The sequence below is a fragment of the Ochotona curzoniae genome, unplaced genomic scaffold (genome assembly GCF_017591425.1).
Source record: "Ochotona curzoniae isolate NIBS_2020 unplaced genomic scaffold, NIBS_Ocur_1.0 scaffold_4701, whole genome shotgun sequence".
Classification (NCBI taxonomy): domain Eukaryota; kingdom Metazoa; phylum Chordata; class Mammalia; order Lagomorpha; family Ochotonidae; genus Ochotona; species Ochotona curzoniae.
In genome coordinates, this window is record NW_024467122.1 from 6768752 (window position 1) to 6782324 (window position 13573).

Below are 13573 nucleotides of genomic sequence, written 5' to 3' on the forward strand. Positions count from 1 at the left end.
AACCCATTTCTCCATACTGGAGTATATGCCTTCTGCAGCCCAATGGGAGAAACAAAGTGAAGAGAGACTAACTATATATAAAATAAAACATCTCCCTGAAATATTGTCTTTTATTTGTATGTTCTCCTTTGCCCAGTGTACTTTGGAGCTCAAATTAGAGCTGTTTTTAGTGGTACCGGAAAAGGGTAGTGCTTGAAAATAATAGCAGGCCTTGTTATTGACTGTGGTCACTGGCGTGGCTCGGAGTGGGCAGCTTCCTTCCCATTCCTGTGTAAATGTTGGCTTAGGTCACTGTGCATCATCACTGAGCCATGATTTAAAGGGACTTACTGTTTTTTCTTTTGAAATTGGCACCTTAATGTTATTTTTATGCGTAGTCTAAGTAATTACTATGTGGCAATAGTGATATCATTTCAGGATACTCTCTAAGTGGAAAAGTTTTAAGGTATTATATATTTAGCATAAATGAAAGTAATGCAAACAGCTATGAAGTTAGATTTATTTCAGGGGCATTAAGGAAATAGTGTATACAGAGGGAAAGTGGGTGCAGAGGCTCAGGAGCGTGTGTGTGCCCCTGGAGAGGATGGACCCTAAGTCACTAATACAGCACCAGCATCAAGTTGACATAACAATAAATATTTTTAAAAACCTGCATACTTTCTTAGAAGGCAGAGTGAAGGGTAGAGAGACAGGGACGTGCATTACCACAGAGCTAGAGGTCTTCCACCCATTGCCTTACTTTAAAGGCTTGCAACAGCCAGGCTGGGCTGGGCTGGGCTGAAGCAGGAGCCTAGAACTCTAGCCAGTCTTTCACTGGGTGGCCAAAAGCCTGATCCTCACCTGCTCTTTCCAGGGAGCGCATCAGCTGGAAACGGAATCAGAAGCATGGGGTAGCCGAGACCTGAACCAGGGACACCAATATGAGATTCCTGTGCCTCTAGTGGTGGCCAACCTTCTGTTCCTTAATGCTCAACCCATGAAGTGTTTTTGAAGATGTCATGATTTTAACATTTTGATCAATTATAGAGATTTTTACTGATGGGTCACAAAATTGTGTTTAAAAAGATCAGAAAAATACAAAGACTACTGGAAATAAAAACAGGTAAGAAACTGATTAAGTTACGTGAATTCATACAGAGTGTAACTATTGCTCATATTTAGAATGTTCAGGTAGTCATATGCAAGTTAATTCTTTTTTTACTTTAATGTACAACACATGTTACTGTAAGCATTTGGAAAGAAGCAGACTTTTGATAATAGTTTCTGAGTTGCTGTTTTCATGGACCCTCCCCCCACCTTCACCATCACACCACGTGAGGTTTCCAAGGCTCCTGTTCCCCTTATTATAACAGCCGCTGTTCGCTCACCAGGCCCTGGCAATCACTCTTCTGTCTTCTGGGTCTATACTTTGGCCTTGTTGTATATGTGGAATCATGCAATATGTATACCCTTTGAATCTGGCTGCTGCTTAGACTTAAGATGATGCATTTGAGATTCAACTGCAATGTGTGCCTCTATGATTTATTTCCTTGTAGGGTTTTGTTGATGGATACAGTGGAATTTGTCTAGTGCCTGCTGAAGGGCAGTGATTTTCTTATTTTTCCAAAATGTTCAGGTATAGGCAATTTGGCCTGGCTTTTAAGATGCCTGCATCCCATTTTTCAAGTTTGTGGGTCTAATTCCCAATTCCAGCTCCCAGTTCTTGCTTCCTGCCAATACAGACACTGATGGCGGTGCTGGTAGCTCAGGTGGCTGGATGGCTTCACCCTGTAGAAGAGCAGGCCAGAGCGCCTCGCTCTGAGTGAAGTTCGCTGCCAGCTTTGGCCCAGTTGAATGCTAGGCCTCTGTGGGCATTTGGGGAGCGAACCAGCAGAAAGGAAGGAGTGTGTCTGCTTGTCTATTCTCACTCCATCTCCTTCTCGGCTCTCAAATATATATTTTTTAAAAAATGGTTTCGGATCTTGTAGCTCCTTTGTATCTTGAGTATAAAGTGTCTACAGGAGGAGAAAAGTGCCTCCTAGAATTTGGAGATGCTTGTGTTGACCCTGTAGGTCATGCCGGACGACAGGCCTTCTCAGCAGAAAATGCTTTTTCTGTTTATTTATTCCTTTTTTTGATTTCTCTTGGCATTGTTTTCTAGTGTTTTGTGTATCTCTTTTGCACTACGGTTTATTTCCACAATTGTCACCTTTTGGTGTTTTGTGAATGAAACTATCTTCTTTGGATTATTTTTCCTAGTATATGGAAGAAATACAGTTGACTTTTTAGTACCAATCTTGTATCCAGTGATCTTGTTAAATTTATTTTTTATTAGTCCTAATAACCTTTGTGGATCCCGTAGCATTTTTTGCTAACGATCATGTCACCTGTGGATAGTTTTACTTCTTCTCTGTTCTTGACACCGTGTCAGTGCTTGTTTTTTGATTATTGCATTTGCTGGGACCCTGATACCTGAGGGAGTCCCCTGGCCTTGATCCTGATCTGTAGCGAAAGATATTCATTCCGTAACTGTTCAATGTGGCCCTACCCCAGCCCTAGGGAGTGGGTGCAGGGGGTTATCTTCTGTTCCAGCTTGCTTAGTTTTTCTAGTGAAGTGGCTGGTGAGCTTTGTGAAATGCCTTTTCTGCATCAATAAAGTTGATTATGTGGGGTTTTTTTTACATATTCTGTGTGCATCCTCATATGTATTCCATTGATTAATTTATCCGTTATTAGAGCAGCCTTATGATCTGGCACCAGTCCCACGTCTTTGTGATGTCTCATCATTTGTGCGTGTTGCCAGCTTTTCTTTCTTGCTATTTAGCATTTATGGAAAATATTGATCCTCACGCTTCTTAGGGTGTTTTCTGTGACTGTCCATAAAATGGGTTGGGGAAATTTTCCTCCTATTTTCTGGAAGAGTTTATGAACTATTTGCATTGTTTCTACTTTAAAAATGTAGTAGAATTTAAAAATTTAAGACTAAAAATGTTATCTGGTCTGGGCCTTAAGATTTAAAATTACTGATTCAGTTTTCTTGTGATATATCTGTTCAAACTTTTAATGACTTTCTGCATCAAGTTTGATAATTTATGCCTTTCTAGAAATAAGTTCATCTAAGCTGCTAATTTGTTGAAATAAACTTCTTTATAACGTGCCCTTCTAATCTTTTTAACATTCGTGGAGTTGATAGTGACACATTCCATATTTGGTTCTCAATTTTGATAATTTGTATCTTTCTTTCCCCTTTTTGTGCATTAACTTATTTTGATCACTGTAGCTAAAGCTTTGTCAATTCTATTACCTTTAAAAATTTTTTAATGATATTTATGCAATTGATTAAGGTGAGAAGGGTTAAGTTTTTTTTTTTTTTTTTTAAATATAGGAAAGTGTGCGAGACCACTGCTTCCAATTTTTTTTTTCTTCTGTTGGTATCTGAGGGAAGGTAGGAGATAAGGGTAGAAGCCACACCCAGCTTCTCAACCATCTCAATCCCCAGGGATAGGGAACAGCCACCTGATGTAATCCCAGGGTCCCTGATGTAGGGCATGCTCCAAGGGTTTGCTCAGGTGGTTTTGATAGTTCTGAAATGCTGTCAGTCTTGCCAATCCAAGGATGAGGAAATTCTTCCAAGGTCCCTTGGCTGACTTAGTCTACCTTAGAGTCTCCATTTGCCCGGAAGTTTCCTGTCAAGCTTCTCTGAGATAGTTGATCAATTTGTTTTGCCCAAAGAAACCTTGTCTGAAGTAATCCCAGACCAGGCTCTTGTATGTGCTTGCCAGTATGGGTTCCGGCTCTGTCTATCACCCACATCAGCCAATACACACACTGGTACTTGCAATTGCTGGGTCAGTTCTGTATCTAGCCCTGTCTCTTTCATAAACCAATGGGTACTGCCAACCAATTCAACTCTGATTGGCCAACATGAGCTTGGCCCTCATGTACTCCAGCAGAGCTGCAGCCTAATCTGAGCAACCCCCAATAACCTCCACTATGCCCTTCCCAATCCTGGTTCCCGTTCTTGCCAGTATGTGCAGTAGACTGGTCCAGTCTGTCCAATACATCCTTCAGCTCTCATACACATCAATGGGCATTGAGGCCTAGCTCAGCCCAACCAATCCCACTGTTCAGCCCACACTCATGCTGGTATTACTGCCTATCTAACCAGGCCTGCCTCCAGTCCTAGTTCTGATGCTCACCAGAGCGAGTTGTAACTCGTCAGAGAGGTACCACAGTTTCCATACTGGGCCCATTCCCAGTCCTGCATCTCGCACTCTCCTAGTGGTTCTGCAGTCTAGTTCAGCAGGACTTCCCCGTGTCCCAGCACTTGCCAGCTGATGCTGTGACACTGCCCAACCAGCGTGCACTTATGCTGGCTTCTGTATGTACAAGTGAATACAGTTGGTTAGCTTGGCCTGATTCTCCCCCAACTCAGTTTTCACATGCAGACGGACAGGTGTTGAAGCCCTGCCCAGCCCAGCCCGGTCTGTCCCTGGTCCCAATATTCATGGCTGTACCTAGCCCAGTCTGGCTCCTTACCTGGGCATTTGCTGGCAGGTGCTGTATCTGGCCAGGCTGGGTCTGCCCCGTGTCCTAGCTGATCCTGTTGGGTGCTGCCACCTAGCCCAGCCTAGCCAGCTCCCAGTCCCAGCCCTAAGGTGAACTGGTTGTTTCATGGCCCAACCCGCCCTGTCCTGCACTCCACCCTGATTCTCAGATCTGCCAGTGGGTATTATGAACTGACCCAGCCTGGCCCTCCCCAGACCTGACCCACACATATGCCAGCAGGTACTGTACGCTGGCCTGGACTAGGCTGTACCCAAATTGATTTTTACACTCACCTGCAGGGAGTTCATCCTAACTGAGGAGTTCCCCAAGTTTCCCTAACCGATCTCCTCCCAGAGCATGTCTTGTGTCCACGGATATGTCCTTACCCCAAACTGGCTTAGTCCACCTCCTTTCCTCACAGGAACACTGGTCTTGCCCAAGTGGCCCACACCTATTCTGGCTCTTCCTGTGGGGTGCTACAGCCCCAGCACACCTGGTGAACGCCCAGAAACAGCTCTCACGTGGTTCAGCAGGTACTGAGACCTAGCCCTGGGATGCTTAGGAATTTTTCTTGTGTTTTCTTTTGCTTATGGATTATCTAGGATTTTTTTTCACTTCCAACTATTGGGGGATTTCTAAGAGTTCTTTCGGTTATTAATTTCTGATTTCAGTCCTTTGGTCTGAGGACACACACTTGTGTTGTGTGAGACTGACTTAGTGGTCTGGTTTGTGATCTGTCCTGCGTGCAATAGGAAAGAATGTGCATACTGCTGTCCTGTGTTCAAGGAGCTCATTTGGGTTGGTTAATATGCCTGTCCTTACTGATTTTTTGTCTAGTTCTGTCAGTTACTGAGAATGGAAATCCTCCTCCATCACTGTTGACATATATCTATTTTTCTTTCATTTCTGCTAAGATTTTGCTTTATGCAGTTTTGTGCTCTCTTCTTAGGTATGTCTATTTATATATACCTTCTTGAAGAATTGATCATTTTGCCACTGAAGTATGCTCCTCTGTCTCAAAGTATTTCTTGCTTTTTTTTCTGATACAAATATATCAACTGTCTCTTAACAATGATGATTTACATGGTGTTTTTCTCCCATCTGTTTACTTTCAACCTATTTGTGCCTTTGAATCTAAAGAGAGATTCTGTTAACCAGCATCTTGTTTTTTATGCATCTGACATCCTCTCCTATGTAATGAGTTTTGTGGTCTGATCATAATATGTCTAACTATTGATATGGCTGAAGCTACAGTAGGATTTTGCTTTTTGTGTTTTAAAGATCTCGTGTCTTTTTGGCCCTCTGTACCTTCATCATTACCTTCAATTCCTCTATTGATTTTGCTTTACTATGTACATATTTTTTTAATTAACTAATGTGAGAGAAAGCTTGTTGTCCGTTGACTCGTTTCTCAAATGCCACAGCAACCCAGGCTGAGCTGGGCGTCAGGAAATCCATCCAGGTCCCCGCCGTGGATGGCAGGTCTTCAGTTACTTGAACACATCAACTGCTGCCTGCTAGGGCAGCTATTAGTCAGCAGGCAGAGCCGGTCATTGAAATCCAGGCCCTCTGCTGTGGGATGTGGTCATCTCAGCTGACATCCTAACCACAAGACCAAATGCCTGTGTCTTCCTGGATATCTTCTAGTTGTTCCTGGTTGACTCCCTTTGCATTTGCTCTTCAAAGATATGTTATGATGTGTGCAGTCACAGATCTCCGTCTTTATACTGCTTGGTCTGTATTTAGCCTCATGCGTATTCAGATCTGTTTTTCATCAAAATGTGGAGCTGTATGTCCACTGTTTCCTCCGGTATCTTTTTTCCTGCCTCCTTCTCCTCATTGCCATTCTGCCAGAATCCCTCACACGTAACGTTTATACAGTTGGTTTTCTTGTGCAAGTGTTCTGTTCATTTTTCTCCAGCCTTTTTCTCTGATTTTATAATTGGATAGCATCTATCATCTGTCATTATTTTGTCAAACTATTCAAATCTGCCATTGAGACTTTCTAGTGAGTTTTTCTTTTCACTTGTACTTTTCAGCTCCAGGATTTCCATTTTAAAATATTTTCTCTTTATGGAGGTTTTTGATGAGTCTTTGTCATCATATCTCCCTCTAATTTTTAAAAAACCCATCTTTTTTTAGTTCCTGAAATATACATTACAGCTACTTTAAAGTCATTGTGGGCTAGATTCCAACATCTGGGTCCACATTGAGTCAGTTTTTATTTATTTATTTATTTAGTTATTTAGTTATTTATTTACTTATTTTGGCACATGGGTTGCGCTTTTCTGTCTTGTTTCATATATGGTAATTTTTAGCTGGCTATTTTAAATCATGCATTGTAGTGACTGGGTTTGATTTTTTTTTCCTGCCTAAGAATTGCTTTTATAACCATTTATTTCTCTCTCGCTCGCTCGCTTTTTTTTTTTTTTACTAATTTTCCTGGACAAAATGGATAATCCATTGTTACTCACAATGTGTTACCACTGATCTCTCTGCTTAGTGTTCTTTACTGGTTTTAATTTTTTTGAAGATTAATTTTTTATCTGAAAGCAAATTTACAGAGAAGTATAAATAAAGAAGGCCTGTCATTTGCTGGTTCAGTATCCAAATGGTTGACACAGCTGGGGCTGAGCTGATCAGAAGCCAGGATCTTCCTCTGGGTCTTCCATGTAAGTGCAGGATCCCAAGTACATGAGCCACCTTCTACTGCTTTTCCAGGCCATAAACAGAAAGCTGGATTAGAAGTGGAGCAGCCAAGGACAGGATCCAGTGCACATAGGGTATGGGTGCCACTGCACCAGCCCCTCTTGTTTGCATTTTTTAGATCGATTTTTTTTCTTTTTTAGGATTTGTCCCTATGTCTGCCTAGAGTGGCTAAACATCTTAAGTGTCTACCATTAACAGACTGTCTATTGTGGATTAAGAAGATATTTAAAGTTCAGATGGCCTTATATTTACTTGGCTTGTATCGTCTGCCAAGCTCTTAGTTTTCTCGTGTGTGTGTGTGCGCACATGCACACACGCACCCCTTACCGTAAGGCCTGGGCACTTGTAAACAGCTGGAGCTCTCCCTGGTGTCTCCTGTGCTTCCACACTGCCTCCCTGGAGCCTGGGATGTGGAGATCATGTGAGTGGCCGTGGTGACTGTGGCATATACCCTAGCTCCTGGGGCTCACCTGTCCACTCTACAGCTTGCCCCAGTACTCCAGTCGCCTGCTTGTTCCTTGGTACTGACAGCATCAATAACAACTGTAGGCTTTCCAGCTTTCATCCTGTTAGGAAAGCTGCTGGTCACATACGCCTTTGCCTGCCATATTGGAGCTGCTCACTGACTCAGCAGGGTACAGGGTGGAGCTGCCCCGGGTACACATGCTCCTGTTCCTGTTCAAATCGCAGTTGTTTCTTTGCGCTGATTGCTTGTGCATTTGTCAAAATGCTTGGCTAATTTGCAGTGTGCTGAAATGGTTGCTTCTGATGACTTGGTTATTTGGACAGAAGATTTAGCAACCTCCTCTTTCCACCCTCTGGGAAGTCCTGCCTTTGGGGAGGTCATTGTGTGCATTATTTAAAGCTTAGTCTGTGTATTTAGAATAAATTCATTCTAGATGGAATATACTAGATTCCTTTTGCAAAATCCACTCTGACGGTCTGCCTTTTCAGTTGCTGCCTTCAGGCTATTTGCAGTTAATATAGTTGTGAAATGTGTTAGTTTTAAGCCATCTACTTTAATATCTGCTTTTTGTTGGCTACCTTGGACTCTTTCTCTGTTCCCCCTTTCCTGCCCTTCTTGGTGTTACTCACATATTTTTACATCTACCTTGAAATCTCTGTACTTTTGCTCATTGACTGTTGTGGTATGCTTAAGCCAGTTGCTATAGTTTTGCTTCCAAGAGCCATGCATAGCTTAAAAACTTAAACATAGTAAATGAATAATCGGTTATACTTATTCAAATGTAACAACTTGTAGATTTGGAGACTGGATTTGAAGGCCAAAACTTCCAAAATGTGATAAAAGACATAAATGTACAGCTTCAAAAAGCTCAATAAACTGCAAATAGTATAAAATTCTCAAAACTCAAAATACAGCATAATCACTCTGCTAACAAGTGACAAGATTTTAAAAGCACTTGAAGCAAAATAATACATTATATATAAAAGAATAAAGATTTTGGAGTCTGGAAGCTGAGAGAACAGCATTGTTAATTTGTTGACAGAGAATGAGTGGTGTTGCTCCTTCTGAGGAAAGGCCAGATGCCACTCTGCAAGCTGAGCAGGTGGATCCATGCTGCTCGGGTCTTCAGAGATGAGGGGAGAACCCGCTGCCCCTGCCTCAGTGCAGCAGTGCGGCTTCCAGACTGGACCAGTGCACTGGGTGTGTGTGTGGCTGACAGTTGGCCAGTTTTCAGGCTGAGCCCACTCTCAACAATATTTCCACCCTCATGTTTCTAGTGTTACAAGTCTGAGTAAGAAGCCTGGGTGAAGTTTGACTGTTTTCTGACAAATGCACTCTCCATGGCTGAGCTTAGCAAGTACGCTTTTGAATTGATTCAGATGACATCCATAAACTGTCCTAGATTTCTAGCATGTTATGTAGTGATCATGAAAATTACATTTATTTCAGACCACCTGGGAAAGCTCTGTAATTCTGATTTTTTTTGTCAGACACTTCATAGTACTTCAGTCAGCTGCTTCCCAACCATATTATAGGTCGTATTCGACTCAATATTTTAATTGGATTAACAATTGTTTCAAGCTTTAAACAAATGGAAAGACTTGCATACTAAGCCACTCAGATGACTGTTTATGACTTTTCTGTTGTGTGTTATTTTGCAAGTTTTAGATATAGTTGTTTGTTTTACTCTTTAAATATAGGAAATAAATGTGACTTCTCTTTTTTTCATTGCTCATTACCTTGAGTTTTAGCTCTAGTAGTCTCTGTTTTTCCTCTGTTGTCAAAAGTGTTACAAATTTTGGTATCTGATATTGTGCAAATCTACCAAAACAAAAAATATTGACCTGTCCCAACTGAAAAAGCACATCTTCAAAGTATGGAAAGCCTAAACTGACAGCCACCTGGATTCACAGATTTCACCATGCCAGAGAGGCAGACCAGCTGTATCAGAATCCTGTTCTGCGCATTTCATTGTTTTTGAAATAATGATAATCAGTTGTTTGTCTTACATGTAAATTTTGATGGCGTTTTTCCTAATACCTGTAAACAAATGATGTATAGACAATGTAATTCTGAAGTGTTGGTGACATTTTATTGTTTCCTATAAAAATAATTGTTTTTTCATTTGGACATTACCATTCTTGCACTGTACTAGTACAGTAGCTTAATAAAATCTTTGCCTTTTTCCTGTTTTACTCTTTTCCATATCTAGTCAGGCCTACCTCATACTTTTTAAAATATCTCTAGAACTGCCCTTCCAGTTTCATCATTTTCTTTCTGTCCTAGTCAAATGCCTCCTTGTAATGCCTGTAACCTCTTCTGTTTCACTGTGTGTGTGTGTGTGTGTGTGTGTGTGTGTGTGTGTGTGTGTGTGTGTGTGTTTACCAGTCTACCCTTTCCAGCAGTCCTTTCATTCTTTGAGAATCAAGAAAAGTGTGTTCTCACTCCAAGAAGTCCACACCTGCTCCGTGACACTGATCGTCATGCAAGCCTACCAAGTGATGTGAATTCAGTTCGTCTTCTGTTCTTTCCTCCTCGGAGTCTTTGGCACTTGGTGGACCCCAAAGAGCCCATTTTATTTATTTCTCCCTGTGTTTGCACTTCCCCCTCATGCCCTGCTGAGTGATGCTTTTGACCTAGTTAAGGTCGCATCTCCAGAACACCTGCCAAGCTTCTGGAGCCTCACTTAGTGCCTGCATGTGAGCTGCTGCTGCCTGGTTCTCTGAGTTGTGCCGTAAGCAAAGCTGCCTCATTCTCTGGCTCCTGGTCTCGTGCTGTTCAGTGGCTCTTCTGTCCCACTTGACTCCTAGAGTCATTCTGTAAAGTGAGGTTTAAAAGGAATTTTTCTTTTTGTTTGCTTTGGAAAAAATAATGATTTTTCACCAGTTCCCAATTCTTCCACATCTTATATCAGAAGCACAGTTTTATATGAAATAAGTGGTTGGCATCCAAGTGGGCCCAGGTAGGTGGTAGAGTATACTGGTGCAGCCTTAAGTGAGATTAATTTGTGTGCCTCAATTAATAGACTCCCATTGGAGTCACAGGATGGCTACTGGCTCTTGTCTGCTCATTTTCAAAGGTATGTTTTGTTCAGTGTTGAGGAGATTGGAGCTGGGGTTATGATGTAGTGGAGGAAACTGCTGTCTGCAATGCTGGCATCTGATACAGTCACGCGTTCGGTTTTCGTCTAATCCACTTCCAGTCCGGTTTCCTGATAATGTGCCTGGGAAAGCAGCAGAGGACAGTTGAGGTTCTTGGGCCCCTGCACCCATGTGAGACTGGCATGAAGGTCCTGGGTCCTGGCTTTGGCCATGACAGTCATTTGAGGAGTGAACAAGCATTTGGATGACCTCTCTCTGTCTCTTCTTCTCTCTCTCCCAATAAATGTTTAAAAGAAAATTGAGTAAATTGAATAGCAAAGTGTGAATGTAGTACAAATCTATCAATATAGGAAAATATCTAAAAGTTGATATATTTTACACTTGTATTACTTTTATGTAGAAAAAAATGATGAAAAACATTTGTGAGAATTAGTCTAAGTGAAGGCCAGCAAATATTTATTTAAAGAACACAGAGTAAGGATCTTCAGGCTTTGCTGGCCACTTCCCGTCTCTGTCGCATATTCTTTGCAGTTATTGTTCCACACTCTATACAAATGGCAAAGGCAGTTGGAGTGCATGGGAGACTGTGAGCTATACTTGGCCTGTGTCCATTTTTCTGACCCTGGGTATGTAGCAGTAAGGAAAGCTAATCTGTGGAATCGAGCATCCCAGGGAGAAGATGTCGTTGTCCAGTAGGGGAGATGTGGCTGGAATGTCCCCAGAGGCTTACTGTCTAGTGATAAAGCATGGGAAAACATAACCTCGAGAGTGGCTGAGGAGCAGGGTCAGGATTAAGGAAGTGCAAGCGATGCGTCAGTGCAGTCAGCAGGGCATGTGGCCAGGATGTGGGGGAAGTAGACTGACCCTGTGCAGGGCCTGCTGCAGTAGCCTGCAGTGTGGAATGTGCTGTCCCAGGACAGAGCATCCTTCCCTTAAAATGGTGATTTTCTCTGAGGACTGAGTTCCTTGTAAAGAACTCCTAATGTTGACACAAGACTTAATGATTTGACGATTACAAGGATGTAGTTGCATTCAACATGATCATGTCTGTAGACCTTGATGATAAGAGATTATTGGAGTAGATGGATGGACTTCATTAGGGTTGAAATTAAGACTGTATACGGTATGTCCACTGTGGGGCTGGTGCAGTGGTGTGGCATACTAACTCTGCACTGTATTGCACTGGCATCCCTTACTCGTGTTGATTCATATCTTGGATATTCCACATCTGAGTCAGCTCCCTGCTTATAGCCATGCAAAGCAGCAGAGAATGCCTGAATCTGTGGGACCCTGTCCCCACACGAGACCTGGAATAAGCTCCTGGCTCCTGGCTTCAGATTAGCTTAGCTCTGGACATTGTGGCCATTTGGGGAGTGAATCAGTGGTTGGAAGGCTTCTTTATCTGTCTCTCCTTCCCTTTCTATAAAATCTGCCTTTCAGATAAAAATAAACAAATCTTTAAAAAGGACATGTTTTCATGTTTTCTTGGAGAGAATTTTTTAAAAAAGGAAACACATGGTTGGACAATATCTAAAATAAACTAACAGTAAATTCTTATTGTTATAATCTTGACTGTGGGACATATTTCCAAAAGATACCCAGATTCCCATTCCAGAAATCATCTACTTAGTTCACTTGAGCAAGTTGTGTTTACACAGATACTGTAGTTTGCGAATTTTCTAGTACTTGATACTTGCATGGTAGATAAATCCCACGAGATCAGCACCCAGGGATTGGAGAGGCTGTTGTGGTTCTTTTCTCACCTAGACACGGTGCTTAGTCATCAGGTCTGACGCAAAGCCCTCACTTTGGGCTCCCCTTGCTTCAAGTCGGCTATTTTCTCACTTAGGACATATACGCAGGCTAGTTGAAAGACCCTGCTGCAGTGGTGGGATTACACCTGCTGTCCCGAATCCCATGCTGCTGCATTCACGACCACGGGAAGAGTTTCAGCTTTTTGGTTTGCTTTGGTTAGACTGTTGAGTATTGATTCATTTCATTCATGTGTTTGTACTAACCGGGTTGTAGAGATTGGCGACCTGAAGGAGCTGCAGACACTGGATGTCTCCAGCAATCGTCTGCTGACCTTGCCCGAGAGGCTGCACCTGTGCCTTTCTCTGCAGTACCTCACCGCTGACTGCAACCACCTCTGCCATGTTCCGCGCCACCTCTGCCAGCTGCCCAGCCTCAACGAGCTCTCCATGGCTGGAAACCGCCTTGCATTTTTGCCACTTGGTGAGTGATTGCATGTGAACAGGGAAGAGTAAGATGGGAGGACTGTGTTTGGCTCAAATGCCTTCACGTCTTCTTGATGATAATTGTCCTGCTCGAGTTCACTTGTCCAGCAGCTGAAGCATCATTCCAACTTGTAAGTGAAATTTATTTTTTTCAGGGATTAAGAAACAAAGATTTTTACTAAATCCTGTGTAGGGGTTAAGTATGAGATGTGAAATTACTCTGAGAAAAGATTTAAAATGCGTGTTTTTGATTTTAAGTTTAACAAAGAATGCTGAGCAGTGGGAAAGGATTCCTGCTGGTGTCAGTGTATCTGCTCTCGGGTTTACATTGACCTGGGAAAGCTGGGCCACTAGGAGACACTACAGGCTTTAAAGTCAACAGAACCGCCTGCTCAGTTCACAGTGTCACCTTGGCTAAGAAAGAACATCTCCTCCACTGTACATGTCTGTAGTTGGCCCATCTGAACAAAGGTCTTATTAAAACAGTACATTGATTTCACAGGAAAGTGCTCTATCTCGTTAATCTGTGTTAA

At 42.4% G+C, this 13573-nt stretch overlaps 1 protein-coding gene across 1 annotated transcript in view; it reads left to right on the plus strand.

Moving 5' to 3' along the window:
- LRRC28 (leucine rich repeat containing 28) overlaps nt 1-13573 on the plus strand; it is a 133748-nt gene that overhangs the window by 82341 nt on the left and 37834 nt on the right. The window contains exon 6 of the mRNA XM_040970289.1: nt 12832-13038. Within this exon, the coding sequence (XP_040826223.1) occupies nt 12832-13038 (207 nt within the window). The remainder of the gene's footprint in view (nt 1-12831; nt 13039-13573) is intronic.